General features: G+C 39.7%; 1 protein-coding gene and 1 long non-coding RNA gene across 3 annotated transcripts in view; one reads left to right on the forward strand and one right to left on the reverse strand.

Annotated features, from left to right (window-relative positions):
• The window catches only part of LOC111875643, a 30028-nt gene extending 11991 nt beyond the window's left edge, over window positions 1–18037 (forward strand). For both annotated transcript variants that reach the window (XM_033750158.1, XM_033750157.1), the window contains exons 3-8: window positions 7657–7884; window positions 8401–8634; window positions 11290–11385; window positions 14020–14139; window positions 16261–16344; window positions 17002–18037. In XM_033750158.1, the coding sequence (XP_033606049.1) occupies window positions 7657–7884; window positions 8401–8634; window positions 11290–11385; window positions 14020–14139; window positions 16261–16344; window positions 17002–17214 (975 nt within the window). In that variant the 3' untranslated portion in view covers window positions 17215–18037. The remainder of the gene's footprint in view (window positions 1–7656; window positions 7885–8400; window positions 8635–11289; window positions 11386–14019; window positions 14140–16260; window positions 16345–17001) is intronic.
• Window positions 1–19599, reverse strand: part of LOC117282048 — a 38260-nt gene that overhangs the window by 6364 nt on the left and 12297 nt on the right. The gene's annotated exons all lie outside the window — the stretch shown is intronic.

Consider the following 19599-nt stretch of genomic DNA (forward strand, 5'->3'; position numbering starts at 1 on the left):
TACCTGTAACATTTTTATCATTTCTCTCTTCAGCTATGTCTACATTTTGGTGTAACCCTTGCACTTATCTACGATTTACGGAGACAGCGACACGTCAATGGCGAATGTTCCAGCCTGATGATTAGTGCGAGGTAAAGTTGTCCCTGACCGGTCAAGGTAGCCGAGCGGTTTAAGGCATGTACGGTCTTCCCTTGGTTGAAAACCGGGATCGTGGGTTCGAATCCTACTCAGGGCATGGATGTTTAGTTTGTGTGTGTACGTTTTTCTGTGTTTGTGTACAGGTAGGAGGCCTTGCGACGAGGTTCATGGAGGTAGGCCTAGGCCCACTTGGCCTGTAGTGCCAAAGGAAAAAAAAATTGTCCCTGTTCTTAACTAATTAAGCGCTACGCCACGTATTGGGGAGTGGCTCTATAGCTCCACATTTTCTTGACCTCGGCACTAGTTGGAGGTGAGTGGTTAGCTACAGGCCCTGGACGCTTTACCCCGGGGAAAGAACCCCCGGTACCCATTGGGTAGAAGGTTGGGTGGACGATTGGAGAAGTGAAAATTCTTGACATTACCGGGACTCGAACTCCGACCCCTCGGTCGTCCAGCCCGTAGCCAGTCGCTATACCGACTACGCTATCCCGGCTCCTCGCCGCCAGACTATTACGTTAGAGAAATATAGGTTAAATAACATTTCCCATTCCACAAAACTCCAGTGTTTCTGTAGTCAGCTATACGCATCTGCCACGGCATTTCGTATCTGCGAGGCAAGGAAAGGTGCCGCATTCACTGCTCTACTAAGTTCACCAAAACTGCGCTTTCGATCATACGTCGCCTTTAAAATTGGCGAGATGATATTAATTTTCAATAAGTTAAGATTATTATAAATTTAAATAAGTCGATTTTTAAGCTTAGCCTGGATGAACTGGGGGAAAACCCCAAAGAAGTGAATCTCGTTATTCAGTCGGAGGAACTTCCGGTTATGGCGTCGGAACGTACGTATATGAGTCCCACTACAGTGCGTTATGGAGTTCTCCGCGTGTAAGGAAAGGGACAATGAACTCCGATTCATAAATTATGTATGTTCCTGGGACGACACTGCACCAAGCGCAGTAAATGGCTCGCTTGCTGCTTCTTTGAAATACCACACTGTAAGTGGAATTCTCTCACACAATTTCATACGCTCCCTACGCCGTGGGAAGAACCTACGACAAAACGAGTGTTTTATGATGGATGCTTGTTACAAACAAAAAAGCAAAAAAGGCCGTTATATATTTGTTGCCTGAGGTTCTTTGACTTGACACACAAATAGTGATGCAACTTTTGCGAGAAATAATTATGATAATGATACAGTTTGGAGTGTACTAAGCCCATTCAGTAAGAAAATAGTTTTCCAGCACTGTTCAATGTAATGTAACGCGCATGTATGGTTTTAGTATTTATTTCAAGAGGAGGGCATAGAAGAAGCATGACGTATTTAAGATATGTGTCCGGAAGACATATATAGGCCGAATCTCAATTAAAAGCCACAGCTATCCCTGTAACAGGCCGTGAAGACCCATAAGGTTGTGAGACGTCGAGGCTCCCACATTTTCTTTAGAAAATCGGTTCACAGATGGCGGTGATGTTGTGAGCCTTACGCGCCGGCCGCCCTTTACTCCCCAAGAAGATTCCTGGTACTCAATTTTGTTAGAAAATGTGTCGACCCCAGGGCCATATTGCGGCTTGGAGGATTAGGTAAATTGAAAAAGTCCAATGACCTTACCGAGACTCGAAATCACGATGTTCCGGGCTTTAACACGGTGTCTCAACCAACTACGCTACCGCGTCTCCCAATTGCGTATCATAAATATAAGTATCCTCCTGTACGCGTACAGGCATGCAGAAACAGTCATATACGTACATAGAGTCTATATACCGTATTTACGCATGTATAGGCCGCGTGCGTGTATAGGCCGCAGCACAATTTTCAGACAGAAATTATAGAAAAAATAATTTTCTTGGAATATTATTTCTGGAGTAGAACATCCTGTATTACTAATTATGAATATAATTTTTTTTAAATTGAAGTGTGATTTCGAATATTTCGAATATAAGCCGCACCCCAGTTTTCCTCTTGAATTTTTGGCAAAAAATGTGCGGCCTATACATGCGTAAATACGGTATATGGTCGTAATTTCTTCGATATATGGCAGCAGAAAGCACAGGGAAAAGAATTAGCATATACCGTAGTTGTGGATAAAGTGTTTATTAGTTGTGAACAGAACGACATCTGGTTAGTTACTGACGGTTTAGAAAAGCTCTTGAAACGGTCCCCCATTACAGTCAACGCATAACTGAACCCTTTCGCGCCATGAATTCCTGGTCCGCTGAAAGACTTGAGGCCTGTTACCTTCTCAGTTGCTTCAGTGACATTCCACAGCTTGTCTCGCGTCTTACATTTTTGGACGTTAACGATATTCTTAAGATGGTCACACAAGTAAAAGTGGCAGGGTTGAGCTCGGGCGATCACGGAGGCCGTGCAACTGATCTGTTTCGTCCTATCCATGGATTTGGATAGTCTCTGTCTCAATATCGTAGAACATCGCGAGAAGAATGGGCAAGGGCCCAATCATGCAGTGTCCACATTGTCTGCCGGGTTAACAATAGCCGCGGTAATTGTTCAAATGGAAACTGTACGTATGAGGGCCCTTGTTAGTCGAGGCAGTAGTTCTTGAAAGACTAGGAGATCGTTAATTACACCTGCCAAACACTTAACTGCAAACTGCTGATGGAGTTGTTCTTCTTGAAAGGTATGTAAATTTTCGTAAGCACACGTGTGCTTGTTGCTAGCGAGTAGCCCATTCCGTAAGAAGCGCGCTTCTCCATCAGCAACACTCGGCTGACAAAGGCTGGAGTCACTGCATCCCTCTGCAGTAGCCATTAGGGGCGGTACCTCAGGAGGACCTACGAGGAGATCGCTATTTTTCTTAAGTAAATATTTATTGCAAATTGCTGTTTGAATCTTGTTTCTTGAGAGGAATGAAATATTGTCATAGCTTGCTAACGAAGCGGTTGCAACCATACATTTATATAAACGGTGCTGCTTGGTTATAAGATATTTATATTATGGTACCTAATTAGGACTCGCCTTGAACACATGTGGTCATTGAGTATCTAACGGAGGCGAAGCAATGCCAAACACTGAGCAAGTTGGTTCCAGCCGTAGCGTTTGTGACTCATATAAGGGATATGCCAGCTTCAATTCCCATCCCGGTCATCTGCTACTACGACACAAATCTTTCGTTGTTTTCTCCAGTTTCCTCAACTAAAAGGTGCGATAGTACCTAAAATCATTTCTTCCATGTCCTTTCCAATTTACTATTTCATAATCATATTATTAAATCCTTATACTGTGGACCGTCGATATAAAGCGGACGTCGGGGGACAGTTTCAGTAACTGCGTTTTAAGCGAAATTTAAATTTATATAATTTTTTAATTTTTGTTATTATATGTGGGGGCGCGCAGTATCGTAGTTGGCTTGGGCACTATGCTACAAGCCGGAAGGTCGCGCGTTCGGGTCCTGATGAGGTGGAGTTTTTCAATTGATCTAATCCTTCCAGCTGCCTTATGGCCCTGGGTTCGACTCGGCCTCTAACAGAAATGAGTACCAGAAATCTTCCATTGGGTAAAGGGCCGCCAGCGCGTAAAGCTGACAACCTCACCGTCATCTGTGAATCGATTGTGTAGAAAATGTGGGAGCCTCAACGTCTCACAACCCTATGGGCCTTCACGGCCTGTTACAGGGATACCTTTACTTATATATACCGTATTTATACAGTGACAAAAATACGTAATTCCAGACTTGCATGTTACCAATGCAACTGGAACAGGGGACTCTAAATTATCTAAACTTATGCCTGTTTAAATAAACATTGTTTGTTGTAGCTGATGACCAGAAACGTAAACTTATACAAGGCGGACTATGGTCTTCATTGTCTGCACCTACAAACTACAGCATGGAATGATGCAATATAGCTTTGAGAATATCTCTTGGCTCCAAAACCAACACCCTATCATATGTTCTCGTCACTAAACCTTGATGTCTCACATACCCAATACATCCTAGAAGAACAAAGCTTTGAGCTGGTCTGCTAGCTACAATAATTGCATAATCGGTTAGTCTGGAACTCCATAAAAAGACCATACCCTCTTCACTACTTGCCATTTATGTTGTCCGACCGTTTCCTATGGACAGTCACTCACTCTTGGAGCTGATCTCTTCTTGAGAAGCCGCCAATGTGCAGCTACTCAAGACCTTACCACAATTCTATGGAACCCAAAGTCCCATTACCTTGTTCACTAGCGCCATTCCTGAGCCAGATCAATCCAATCCATGCCATCGCATCCTATCTCTCTAAGATCCATTTTGATATTGTCCACCCACCTACTCCTTGGTCTTCCTAGTGGTGTCTTTCCTTATGGGTTTCCCACCAATATCCTATATACATTCATCTTTTCCCCCATTCGTGCTACATACCCTGCAAACCTCATCTTCCTTGACTTGATCATTCTAATTATAATTTGAGAAGAGCACAAGAGCACCATCTTAAGGACGGTACCTGAGGTAAAGTGTAGATGCATCCTGAAGTACCGGAAGAGACTAACAAAACAGGTCGCTGTCCTTTGTCGTTGTCTCTTAATGTAGACGCATTACTTGAGGCAACAGTTAAACACTTGCATTTGGCTGATTCGCTCATAATCACCAAATGGCTGTATCTCGGTGCCTCAATGGATGCTGTTTAAGGAAGTAATTATTTTTTAATTATCTTAATAGATGCTTGCGTGTAAAACGCAACAATTTATTCTTCTATACTATGGGGTCTGTAAACGAAAAAGTTATTTGAAAAGCCTTAATCAGATGTCTGTGCAATTATTTGAGCAACAAAAGTCGCACAAACGTGGATACAAAGAACTGTCACGCCGCTTCACTTTCCAAGAAATTGCTCCAAAATATAAAGGAAAATATTTTTAGTTCTTCTCCTTCACTGCACGTAACTTTGATTGAAGGTTTTTTATTGAAAAACATGCAACTGTCATTACCCTGAACAACTGAGCTCCTGAACTGTAGCAGTTTCATTACAGTAATGTTTTAAGGTAATTTAATGTTTAATGGAATTTTAATTTTAATTTACAGTGCTTCAAAATACTTCTTAACTTCTTATATTTTGTGTTGTGAGATTCGTTGCTTTACGCAATTCGACATTCCATTTCAGGGAATTAGAACCTTACAAGCAGACCAGTTGACTCTAATTTAAGAACAATGTTTCCAGTTCATCCTTTCCCTTTTTCCTCTTCAGAGTTCGCACACTGAAAGGAATCAGCATCTTGACTCTTTCATCCCCCACGGCGTGCAAGAATGAACCCTATTTTTAATGTGACTTTAATTGCTACTCGATATTTTCAGGATAACCCACCGAATATCATTAGAAAGCTATATATCATATCAGTTCCTGATGATGGGAACAATTGTACTCATTGAAACGCCGACCATTTTAAACCAAATTTCAGAAGTGACACTTCGAGAAGATTCCTAACTTTTGCTGCCGTGAAAATTACAGTTCTGATATCTAACTGTATATAGTGTAGCTGAAATATGCACATAGATTTTGGGTATGGTTTCCACATACCAAAACAAGAAAAATATCCGTATTAACATGTGTCCGGAAACATTTAATTTGTGGGTTATGGCTGAAAGAATATATTTATAATAAGTTCTCAGTTTGCTCTCCGCGAGATTCGAGGCAGACCTCGACACATCTCGTCATGGACCGCAGCATCCACACAAAAACGCCGGGTTAGTTGCGGGTAGTCTGCCAGGCATCCACAAAGCGACGGTTAAGTGTCTCTTCGTTGTCAACAGGACCTGCATACACAAAGGAATTTAGGTGCCCTCACAGGTAAGAACCCGAAGGATTCAAATCTAGCGAGCGTCCGTGCCATGCAGAGGGTACTCCTCTGCCTATCCACCGGCCATGATAGGATATATCGTACTGCACGGCTAAAACGAGTGACAATTAAATAGACCACAACAATATTCTTTCAGCTATAACTCACAAATTAAATGTTTCCGGACACATGTTGACACGGACATTTTTCTTGTTTTTTGGTATGTGGAAATCTTTCCCAAAAGTTTGTCCGTATCTTTCAGTTAAACCCTGTATAAATTTCAACAATGATGTGAACCTTTAAACCCATAGTCATAGAAATTTGCCAAAAGCTGACGTTACCAAAATTATGTATAGAATGATAACAGAGAACTGATTTTATCTTCACAGTGTGCATACTGTTGCGTGTCCCTAACGTATATACTCGTAGCTAGGTTAGCGGCCGTCATAACAAAGTGATTTACAAATGCACATTTATTTCTACTACAAACAAACCACAAAATCCGTGGCCTGTAGTCCGCAAGCGAACTATACCGACCGAGCGACCGCCGCTTGTCGGCGAAGTTAGTGCCAACTTTTATGGATAGAGGGTGTCGTGTAGTCAGCGCAACGAATTCCCACGGCCGTTAAATTCGGGTTTTTTTTAGACCCGGAGCCGCTATTTCCTTGAAATACCTCCTCAGTTATCCTCACGAGGCTGAGTGGACCCCGTTCCAGACCAACTTCTTCTCAGAAAATCTGGTGGCACCGGAAATCTAACCCTGGACCTCTGGATCTGTAACCAGGAACTCTGACCATTAAACCATAGAGACGGTCATTTATTTCTACTTCTTGTAGGAAATAAAGAGTCAATTGTAAAATATTTATTGATTATAAATCACTTTGTTTTGGCGACGGTTAACCTAATTATATAAGTGATTTTATATCGATCCGAATGCTGGACTCGAGGAAAGAGTAGATGCAACGAATGAAGATGTCAGAATGCATTTCTTAAGAACATCTGAAGGTTCGGTATAGCTGACCATAACGTAATAGTTTAAAGCTATCAAAATAGGTGACTATAACAACACAAAATCATGTATGAAAATAGAATTCCGAGGTTCCATTATCAATAGATACATTGTGTATAGTCGAATTTTAGACGAGGCCTGAGACGTCTTATAAAAATATGGAACAATTATAATCGTTGTAACTGAAACACTGAGGCCGCACCATAAATCAGGAATTTCTAGGAGGAAATTGTGGTGGACAAAATGGCGCTAGGGCTTAATGTTCCGTATAATTCATCTATCTCCCATCTAGAAAACCGAGATTAACGGCCGTGGGGATCCGTTGCTCTGACCACGTGACACCCTCTATCCGCATAAGTTGGCATTAACTTCGCTGACAAGCGGCGGTCGCTCGGTCGGTATAGCTCGCTTGCGGACTAGAGGCCACGGAGTTTGTTTTTTGTTTTATAATTCTTCTATCAGTTTCTCATTGACATGACTTAGAAGTGTACTGAATTAATGAGACCATGATACTATGTAATATCGATAAAATGTAAAAAAAAAAAGCTGTAATAGTTGAGGCACTCTGTTTAGTGCCTGTGCTTTACATGTTGCTTGCTAGGCTTACTCTCAGACTCTCATGACGGAGGCAGTATGTTCTCCGAAACGTCGGTAGATTTCACCAGAGCACACGGCGTCACATTACAGACGATAGAACCGTTGAAGTCACGGTGTGTTGACATGCAATGTGCAGGTGTACGAGAGCTGCTTCGGTTCCGACGTAGTGAAGGAAGTGAGGCAGGAGATGAAAGCTGCGTGCGCCAAGTGCGCAGGCGTGTCCGCAACAGCGCCCGGCCAGGCCGCCCCTGCCGCAGCGGACGCTGCAGACAAGAGGAAACCTCTGCTAGGCCCTGTTCCACCCACATTTGACGCTACTAGGCTACAGCAAGCCATTCTAGGCTTCAGGTCTCCAGTGCAACAGGTGAGTGAATTGTCACGGACATTATTTCGAAACTGAATATATTCTGGTAGCTCATTGATTCTGTCAATCAATTCCGAATCCTTATTACTTCGTCTTCTCTTTGTAAACCTATGGGTTAAAACATGCAAATAATAGCTTCTGATTTCACATATCTTTTTATATGGGCGTGAAACTTGATCTAACGCCCTAAGGGAAGAAAATAATTGAAGATGTATGAAAACAAAATACCGAGGAGAATATGCGTGCATTAGAGAAGAGAAGGAAACACCAGTATAGAGAAAATTACACAAAGAGGAGCTTCGTAATTTGTATTCTCATAGTATATTATTAGATTGATCAAATTAAGTAATATGAGATGGTTGGGTTATGTTGCATATGTGGGTAAAAGGTAAAGTTGTTCTTCATTTTCTCATCTTTCAGTATCTTGCAATGTTACCTTTAGCTATTCTACATTTGTGAAACAAACGAATATGATTAAAACATTGAAACTGATTTTTCTTTTTTCTTTTTTAATAGAATCCTCTCCTGGGCGGATACGCGCAGCCGAACCCTGCAATTACGCCCCAGTACAGGCCTGCAGGATTCTACCCCCAGCAATTTCCTTTTTACTACCCTGCTGTGCCCGGTGGTTCTCTGTACAGCCCCCAAGCTCTGTCCTACCAGGGCGTCTACCCCGCAGTGCCAAATCCCTATTTCCAGTCTCCTTTCTACCCTGGAGCAGTGTCTTACTCATCCAGCCAGAGAGTTTCGGTAAAGTATAACATGTGAACTCAACATGATTTTCGATCTGTTTGGTGAAATTTATCAATTTGAAATTGAATTGATTCTTTGTCAGGACATTTCGTATATGGGTATCTAGTAAAATTGAGGTTAATTTTACATGAATGATTAAGCAAATTACAACAATATATTATAAACAATTTTATTTATTTGTTTCTTTAATTATATGGGCGTATCTATAGATGTAGCTCTTACGACCGTGTACATAACAATAAAAAATTAAATGTGTTTAAAAGGAAATGAATAATACAAGGGGAAAACAAAAAAAAAAGTCACATATTTCAGTGAATGTACCCCAACACAGAATGTGAACACATATACCTTGTGGTCGCAGGGCTGTATGACGTCCTCAGAGAAATGAAAATAACTTCTTACTCGACACAGAATACCTACTGATATTTGGTTGATGAAGGTTATTATTTTTGCTTGCTTCAGTTCACTGTGCCTTGCCCGACCTTAACTTTGTAAGCCATCTTGATGTTATGAAGCTTGGCTAATGACATAAAAGTTACTAGTTGGGTCTAAATTGAAATGTTGGAAATAACAGTTTCGTAAAGTTTAACAGTTGTTGTTCCTAAACTCGAAAAATGGATAACATCGACAATATTTTCGATTATTATTATTATTATCATTATTTTATTATTATTATCAAAACCTATGCTTAGGCTACAAAGACCCATAAATAATTTCAGATATGTTTCAGCACTCGCTACTTTTTTTAAATAAACCTTCTTACAAGTAAGAAAAAGGAAAATTATGGGCAAGTTGCAGATACATTTAGGCGTCTAGAATAAATCCATCCCGAAACACAGAGCGCTGTTTGAAACGTGCCGTAGAGCTTTAAGAAACGGTTTGTGTGATAGATAAACAGCGTTCGGGTCTTCCTATTACCTCCGAAAATGCTCGCAAAGTTGTAACCGCGAGAGTATGTGGGAGTGATATTGGTCTGCAACAAAACTGAGAGTTCACACTCAAAATGAATAACATAGCTCATCTCCTAGCACCGGACTACTAACCTGAAAATATAATTCTGAAACTAAATCTAACAATGTTTCATGATAATGAGACAAAATGAAATATATTTACTGCTAAATGTAATTTAATTCTAAGGTTACAGTCATCAAAATTTCGGGTTGAGCTCTTGGTCTGTTCCGGCTAGGAGCTTCAAAACTGTTTCTTCCATCTTTCTGCCGGGCGATCTTCCATTCTCAGGTTGATATTGATATAACAGCATTAGCATTCAATCCAAATATTTAACCATATTTTCTGATAACTTTTACTTTTTTATTGATATGTAATGTTCTGAATTATTTTACTATATCGTCGTTTAGTTTACAACCTGAAAGAGCCCTCACGAAAAGTATTTCTGCTATGTATTTCAGTTCCTTATTTCATTAAGTTCACCGTTCGGATTCATAAAGAACCCTAAGACTGGTACTTATTAAGGTAGAATGATAATGTTTTTTCTTTAAATTTTCGGGGACAACCATCCGAAATTTACTGGTGGAAGTCGGAGGAAGGATGAAGAATTCTGCCGAATTGTAATAAGCTAAATTTAATTAATAATACTCAGAGTAACTGGGTCTTCGGACTTTAACCATCGTCCGGTATTGTAGAAGCTAGAAAACACAATGTTTCGGAAACCGGATCTGTTTCCCTCCACAGATGAGGCAGGGGGGGGGGTGGAGAGAAGACACCTACTCTGTTATGTCCCTTAGAAAGAGCTAACCTAAATCACTTGTATTTTCTAGCTTCTAGAATACCGGACGATGGACAAGTCCGAAAAACTAGTAATGCCGAGAGTTCTGGTACCGAAGCCTTCACCGCCTGATACATAGCTCGCTGCTCCAAGTATTTCGCGGTTCCTCTTTTTCAAATTACATTAATTTTTCTAACAAATCGGTGGAAAATCAGTCCGGGACTTTTCGGGGACTGTCTTCGAAAATCTGGGACGTATTGCCACTACATAGTAAGGTCTACTTCTGTCATTTCACTGGTAATAAGCGTTTTACAATTTTACAGAATGTTATATTTTAGCGTCCTGTTGCACTGATTTAAGTCCATGATTTATTTAATCCGTCTTGCAGTGCATACATTCATTTATCCCCTTCTTTCCCTCGCACTACATGTTTCGGCATAATAATGCCATCTTCAGGTGCTTACTTGTCCACGTCAAACCAGTTCATTGCATGCCATGTTCACACATTAAAATAACTAAAATATGTATCTATCATATACATTGTCAAACGTTAAAAATATTAAAATTGTTCAGGATACCACATCGCTACGTCGCCCCTCACTACGTCAGTCACGCCCATTCTCCTTTGTTGGAGCACTCCTTCANCATGGCATGCAATGAACTGGTTTGACGTGGACAAGTAAGCACCTGAAGATGGCATTATTATGCCGAAACATGTAGTGCGAGGGAAAGAAGGAGATAAATGAATGTATGCACTGCAAGACGGATTAAATAAATCATGAATTTTACAGAACTTCATGAATTTAGACTTTACGAACCAGTGACTTGACTCTTGACCCAGAAGCTTCCTGTAATATGCTTGCGTCTTGAATGACATTAGCTGAGTGTGAAGAGGGGACTCACAGATCTTGTCCTGTGTTTCACAGAGAGATCTCGACATCAGAGGACAACTGGAAACTCTGACGTCACGCCTCAGCGGCAAGATAAGGAATGTGACGTGTGTGATGCAGGAACTCGGCTACGTAAGTTATCAGTTCTTCAGAAGTTCTTATTCCTAAGCGGCGCCGTACCAGACGAGGCAGGACGTGTATGGAAGTAACCCAGAACACACGTCAGTATGAGAGCACAATGATTACACATTCATTAAGTTCTACTGCTTTTACGCGGAAGTTAGCAACTTTGCCACTGTAAGAGGTCTGAAACAAGCAAGGGTGACGAAAATTCATATCATAGTCATGGCGATAAGACACTGTTGCCGTGTAGTGGGTACTAACGTTTTGGAGGAATATACTTCTCCAACTTCAGGATATAAGTGATCCAGTTTCGAAGAGTAACTGATACAATGAAGTATGCTGCTCCGAAACGTCGGTACATAAACACAAGACAGCATTGTGCCATAATCTAGGAGACTTCAATAGGGTTCTTAGCCATTCATTCATAACTACAGTGTTTTATAAACGTTAGTTCCAATTTCAACCGTTCCAGCGGTGGAATTTACTTTTTGAAAGAATAAAAGTCAACAACCCAGACAGGAATGTATTAAATTATATTGTGACAGTAGCGATTGTTTAGTCTTTTTGTGAGAGATCTGAGCTTCTTAATTCTTCAGAATTCAACATACGTGCCCTTTTCGGTCATTCCTTTGTTAACCAAATTGGCCCGTGCGCATTTTCTCATATCAGCATTTCTCATTAAAAACATTCGAAACAGTGAAACCAGCCACACATAAATAATCAAATTCCTTCAAAGACTAAATAGTCTTTATACTTAACTGAAGCATGCGCGCTACAATCCTTCTTTACTCTACTTTATCCACGATCAGGCAATATTATGCGAATTAGAAAGCGGGAACTTAAAGAGGATATATTGCTTGAACACATTGTTGACTTGACCGTCTGTCGAGGGTCGAGTTACTAGCTAATGGTAGCCGATTTCAATAAGTATTGTTGCCAATTTGAATTTGGGGCTTACCTGCTTTAATGAGATAGGCGAAAATGTATTAAATATCCATGTATTTATTTTTTAAGCAAGCAGAATATATTTTAGAGAGATAATTTTTCGAAATGAAGCATATTATAATAATAATAATGTTCTAATTCGCTTAGTGGGGGTGGAGTCGAACTGGGTCCACTCGGCACGGCGGCCACTGATTGGCCTATTGTACTTGGCCTGGGTGATTATGATGAGGGAGAATTTGGTGGGATGAAGATTGGCAGGGAAACCGAAGTACTCGAAGAAAACCAGCCCCACTGACACTTTGTCCACCACAAATCCCACTTGAACAGACCAGGGATCGAATCCGGGCCGGCGCGGTGGGAAGCCAGCGACTAACCGCTTGAGCTATGGAGGGGTCTATGTGTTCTGATACTCTGCGACCATTGCAAGACATCCCCGCCACCCACATGTTGAAAAACAATGAACCGTTCCTTCATTAGACGCACTATTAGTGCATTGTGTATTCATGAATTTAATTTTCGCTTAGTACGCACCGAGGAAATACCTATAATCTTATCAGCAGTCATGGGACGTCATGAATTGAATTGGAACAATGAACTAAGGAGACTTAGTAGCTTCAGAATCAACCAATTACAGTAGCTGAAGGGTATAATTCACGAGATGTCTTTGCCCGCTCGAAAACTGGGATCGTGAGTTTGAATCCCACCGGAAGCATAACGTATGTTTACGTTTTTTCTGTGTTTGTGTTGTTCTATGTAGGTTGCGCCCTTGCGATGGGCTGATCCCCTGCTGAGCCCTTCCTTCTGTCGAAGGAATCCTAAAAACTTCGTAAGATTAATAATTTTCAGATTAATTCTGCGTAGAAACATATAAGAGGGCTTAATCCTTCAAAAGAGGAGGCAAAAGAAGTTACGAGCTCAGAACTATTTACGTATTATAATAACTCTTATGCATCTCAACATTTTCCGGTAACGTAACCACACAGAGGCACTGTGACTAGTGGCTGTGGCAGGAAGTCAGCATTTTTCAATAAAGGATTATCTTTCACATTTTGTGACAAGTGGGACTGTAAATCATAAATTCGGGCCACTGCAATTTATAATTGCGGCTGAATCTGTACATAAATACGAAAATACGGAACATATGAAAATTACACCTAGCGAAGTAATGCAGAATTCATCGATATAACATTCTGGCTACTATAAAAGAGAACAGAAGCGAGGAAGCCCTGTATCAAGTTAAGTAACGTGTATATATCTTACCTTTCACTTCTGACAGATACATAGGATATATTATGATTAATTTGGTATTCAGGACGTCCTTCATCACATAGTACAAGTTCGTTTTTCAAACAGTAAATTAAGTTTAATTTTAGCGTTAATTTAGAATACAAGAATTTTTGTAAAATATATTTTTCGGGATCGAATCCCGATGAGGTTTTTTTTTCAATTTACCTAATCCTTCCAGCTGCACTAGGCCCTGGGGTCGACTCAGCCTTTAACAGAAATGAGTTCCAGGAATATTCTTGGGGGTAATGGGAGGCCAGCGTGTGAGGCTGACAACCTTACCGCCGTCTATGAGCCGATTGTCTAGAAAATGTGGGAACCTCAACATCTCACACCCTATGGGCCCCCCACGGCCTGTTACAGGGATACTTTTACTTACTTTTTACTTTATCTTTTTTTTTTTTTAATTTGCAGTTGGATGAGAATTTGGAGCCCAACTTTGAGAAGATTTCAGAAAGAATCAACAGACTACCAGTTGGAGAGGAACTGAAGAAGGACATGGTTGAAGGCGTCCAGTTCTGCAAACAGTTTGCCGTATGAAACAAATTTGAATCTCATAACTTGAAACTATTTTTAAGTAAGACAGACCGTACCCATTTCCATGTAATTGCCTTGAAGACGAACAATATTAAGTTCATATATCTAGAATTACAGGACAATGCTAATATTTACACAGACGCCCACGAAACTCGACACGATTATTGACGTAAATAATGCAAGCTGACAGACAACATAGAACACCTGATTATTTTTTAGGCCAAAGCGTTTTCCGATTGCAGGAGTACATAGGTTTGTTTTGAATATGACAATATTCTTGAATAACTCGTCTTCTGGTTTTCAATTACGCGCCTAGGATAGACTTTTGTGACCTTCTGACCTTAGAATTACTTCAGTAGATCTGTTATTATAAAATAAATCATGTTCGTAAATTTTAGTTTTAAGACTAATTATTCAGATGGCCGAACACAGTAGCAGTGTCGCCTAAGAAATGAAATGTCTTTGCCCACTCCAACACTAGGATCGTGGTTTCGAATCCCGTTCGAGGCATAGCTCTCTGCTTTCATTTTCTGGTTGTACTGTTCTGTGTAGGCAGCGGCCTTGCGACGGGCTGATCCCCGGCCAAAGGAGTCCTACGAACTTTGTATAGGATTAAGAAACTGAAGGAAGCGGCCAGGGCCCAAACTGGGGTATAGAGATATTAACATTATTCAGATGTAAGATTTGAGGTTTTTGCGGCGTCGAAATTTCATGTTGTAATCCTCTGGGTTGGCATGTACTCTCTTCGCTCGCTTGGAAACCGGGATCGTGGGTTCGAATCCCACTCAGGGCATGGATGTTTAGTTTGTGTGTGTGCGTTTTTCTGTGTTTGTGTACAGGTAGAGGCCTTGCGACGAGCTGATCACCCGCCCAAGGAGTCCTACCAAATGTGTAAGATCTAGAAAAACCGAAGTGAACGGAGAAGTTCATGGAGGTAGGCCTAGGCCCACTGGGGCTGTAGTGCCAAGGGAAAAAAATCCCCTGGGTTATGAGGCCGTGTTACAGTCTAGTAGGTTAGTATACAATTTCTGAGGAACAGACTACCTCATCTAATGAAGCGGGCCACAATATAGTCGTTGAGACGATATTCCATTTCATCAAAATTTTCACCTCCGGAAGCTTCTACCTACTTCGTAAGTTCTTGGAAAATGAACAGTTTAATTTCCAGTTTTAAGCTCGTTCTCAATGACGATTTGTAGCAATGCGTTTAGTATCCTCGCCAAGTCTGTCTTTCTATCCTCACGCAACTCAAGAACAGAGGAACGGATTTTAGAGAAGTTTGAATTTTTTTTGGGGTGGGGGTGGGGGGGTAACGAAAATATGTGAGAGAAATATTATTTGATTAAATCTGGGTTAAACAAAACGTAACAATTCATATGACCACCTGTATCCGTTCCTGCGGGCATCTCGACCGTTTTTAAGAACGAAAAGTTTCCGAAAACAAGTCATAAAGAAAAATGAAACATATATATTATGCTTCATAAAATTTTCCGTGGGTTTTGCACATTTTCTACATAATTTAACAAAAATAAGCCCACATGTCAGAATTATTAATATATATGTAGAACTCAATTCCTAAGTTGTTCTTTACTACATAAATTTCATAGAATGTCAACTTAATTTACCTCACAATTTATTTTCAGCTTCGAGGTCTCCCGCGTTATTCTTCGTTGACTATTGTCGCCAAAGAAACATTTCACTCTCGACAAATTATTTCTCTGTCATGTCCCTTGTGAAACGAATAACTTATAATTACTTGCATGTGTGCACGTGTATATACTGGTGCCTCTATCGTTGCGTGTGTTAATATTCCTGCGGTCGGTATACTATTAAAATTTAATTAAACTATGTCTGAAACTGAACATAGAATTTTGGGATTTCTCTTTTCCTTCCACACATGGGACATTGTTAAAATATGCAGTATATTAACATTCTAGCTTTTAGTTGTAAGACTACAATTAAATATGAGACGTAGATGGATGTTTCGACTTAATTTTTAGATCTGGAGTAAGAGACATGTGTAAGAAAGAGATATGGTTCTGTCTAAGGTAAAACCTGCTTACAGTCCTAAAATATTTCACTAAATAAGAGTTAATTAAATGTCGCTTTTAATTGCAGCAATGTGTTCCTGAGACTAGAAAGGATAGGTTTCAGCTCTCTCGAGAACTAGTGAAACCCATGTTTTTCTTCAGATGCTACAAGGTAAGTCGTAATAATTCATTTGTTATTCATAAATAGTGTTTCTTTCCGTTATTTAGAAACCACAGCTAAAATTAAAGGATATAAAAATACACAATATTTATTTAAACCAGGTCATGGGAAGTTACGTATGAATCATTGTTTCGTTTATTACTATCGTCACATTGCCAAAGACGCACACCTCACAGTAACAAAATTGTAACACTAGACAAAAAAAAAAACAGTGGAAATACATATATCAGAAATGAAACTTACTAGAAATAGCTCAAAGAGTAGTTACAAGGAAAATGTTAGACCATATGACAAATTAACGGATTAGAAAATATAAAAGCATGAATGACGAGGGTTTTAATAATTTACCACATTTGGCTGATTAGATATTACCGCAAAGTAAAGAAATATAAGCTAAGAACACAGAGATGTCAGAAATAAAACATTTTCTTGGGACATGTCGCCCAGATAGGTCATTTCTAAGATGAAGAATGGATAAAGGGATAATATTTAGGTGAATATTAAGGAAAATGACTGTAAGATTTTTTTTTAGAGAGAGCATAATCGCAGTTAAGTGACAAAAGATTTCATGATCACTATAACTCTAACCTCCACACATACCGCATGGTAAGAATATGATGTTACGATGTGAGTATTCTGTTTCTGTAGCATAAGAAGCTAGAAGCTTGCATCATGAAGGACGTGAGGGAGAGGTACACCCCTGGTGATGACATGGCTGCCCCCGACGAGGACAACATTGGGAGCGGAGAACTGAGATCCCTGTCTTGGGCAAGCAGTAAGCCCGATTATGACGACATGGCTACAGCCGTATATGAATTCCTTTACGGTGGAGAAAATTCTGATCTCGAAAACATCATGTAATAACATCAAATATAATACATGACAAGTGGCATTACTAAGAATATGGCAAAGGAAATAACATTTATGTTACTGAAGAGAAAATATTTTCAGTTAGCAGCTTTATAATGATATCAGAGTTCTGTAACTTACCATTATCCTTGAAACCTCGAGAGTTTCATAAGATGGTAACAAAAGGCATTACGATGAGGAATAATCTTATTTATTATCTCAGATATTTTCGTTTCCGTTTAATTTTTCTGAGCTCATTTAAGAGCTGCAAATAATTATGTCAGAATTCTTTTTGAAAGAAGTAAATATTTTTTCCATTATATACAATTATATACGTGGCACGTTATTATTATGATTTAAGCAGACTTAAGCGTTGCCAAATTAAAAAATATAATTTCATAAAATATAGGAAAATTGAATCATCATTTGAAATTAATTATGAACAAATTTTATATAAAAATTGTCAGGAATCTCGTAGCCTATTTAGGATCTCAACAAAATAAGAATGTTCATTTGTTTACAGGCTCATAGAACAAAAATCCTTTTTATTTTCAATATATAATGAAGGCAAAACTGAATTCATTTCCAAAGTTAGCATCATTTAGACACAGTGAGCATGCTGCAACGGTGATAGGCATGGTGTTTACTAACATTTCTTTCCTTACATACTCCTTTACCGACCGAGAACGGAAGTATGACCGTTTTCATACAACCAGTACTGGAAACGTGCAAATCGGGGAATCCCCGACTGGATGGTATCCTGGTATATGGCTGTATTAGGGAAAGCCTCATATCATACAGTCTGTTGAAGTACGCCTATTATAGGGGGCCGATAAGGCGTGGGAACGTAACATATGGAGAACTTTTGTTCCTGGGACATTGGATGAATTCGAGCAGGAGTTTTGTTTCCTGTGGTATAGTGTCAGTACTGACATGTCAATAGAATACTGCCATTGTCTCACGAATGAACATGTCCAGTTCTTATACTGTAATTTATTACAATGTATTTTATACTTTTGTGTAATAAAATATGTCACAAAGCAACATTTTATGTCGGATTATTTATAGCATATAAAGAAGGCATATATATTTTCTTCAAAATTAATTCTGATATAAATGCACCTCTACAGGAAAGGAAACTCTGAATATCAGAAAACATGGGCCTCTTTATGTAGCTAACTTGCCCTCTCAATGGGCGAAGTATGTATGATACAACGAAAATGAATAGCATCTATCAACCTGAGTGAAAGATCACGTGACCATGCTATTGTTAAATATATACGTCGATAAGCACACTTGCTAATTACATTAAAGTAATCATTTTATGTTTCAAATAAATTTTCTTGCAAATTATTCGGATACAAACTGGCATGATATCCGAATGGATACAGACTCATATTTCATTTTTTAAGCTACAAGTAATTAAAAATGCAAACAAAACCTCATTACATACATGTAAATTAACAGAGAATTATCAACGAAAACTTCTGCCCCAGAGAATATTTCCCGTCTTCTTTTGTTTTGTGTTTATTCGTGCCACCATGATCGCTACTACTGATATGTGAATATGTATATTGACTTTGTTAATCTTCTGTAGAATTCTGAAACACTGCGGGTCATATCGGATCAGGCGGTCAGTGAATAATGTGTGATTATAACAAACGTGATGTTAAACCCAGACTTAAATATAGAAATAGAAATGAATTCATTCACACAAAATCTGAACACTCAAATTAGATGGCAAAAATAAGTTCACTTTATATGAACGAGGTCTGACAGTAAAGTTCGCGATCTCGCCACCGGTTGCTTGCCATGGCAGCAGTGGACAGAATCCTCAGTGTGGTTAGATGACTTGGGCATACCAAGTTTACTGTTTTGAAGTACTTAAAAGGCTGCATGAAAAGTTAGACGGAAACGACGCAAACTTACTGCCAGCAACTCATGGATCTTGCATCACGACAATGCACCACTGTCCGTGAGAGAATTTTTAGCTAGTAAACAAATGACTGTGCTGGAATACCCTACCCATTCACCGGATCTAGTTCCCAGTGACTTTTCTCTGCCCCCGAAGATAAAGGAAATGTTGAAAGGTTGGCATTCTGATGACATTGATGGACATTCCACAAAATCAGTTCCAAAATTGCTTTGAAGTGTTGCGCTGGCGTCGGTGCATAGCTTCCTAAGGGGAGTACTTTGAAGGCGACCACAGTGATAATCAGCAATGAGGTATGTAGCACTTATACCGTGATGAGTTCGCGAATTTTACTGTCACGGTGGCTCGCGATGATTTTCAATATTTCCATTAACTTCAAACAGATTTGTTATCAAGGAAAAAGTGAGAGTAGAGACCGGTAATGTGTTACAGGCCAAGTGCAGCCTATAGAACCAATTCCAGTT

The sequence above is a fragment of the Cryptotermes secundus genome, unplaced genomic scaffold, assembly GCF_002891405.2.
Source record: "Cryptotermes secundus unplaced genomic scaffold, Csec_1.0 scaffold297, whole genome shotgun sequence".
Lineage (NCBI taxonomy): Eukaryota > Metazoa > Arthropoda > Insecta > Blattodea > Kalotermitidae > Cryptotermes > Cryptotermes secundus.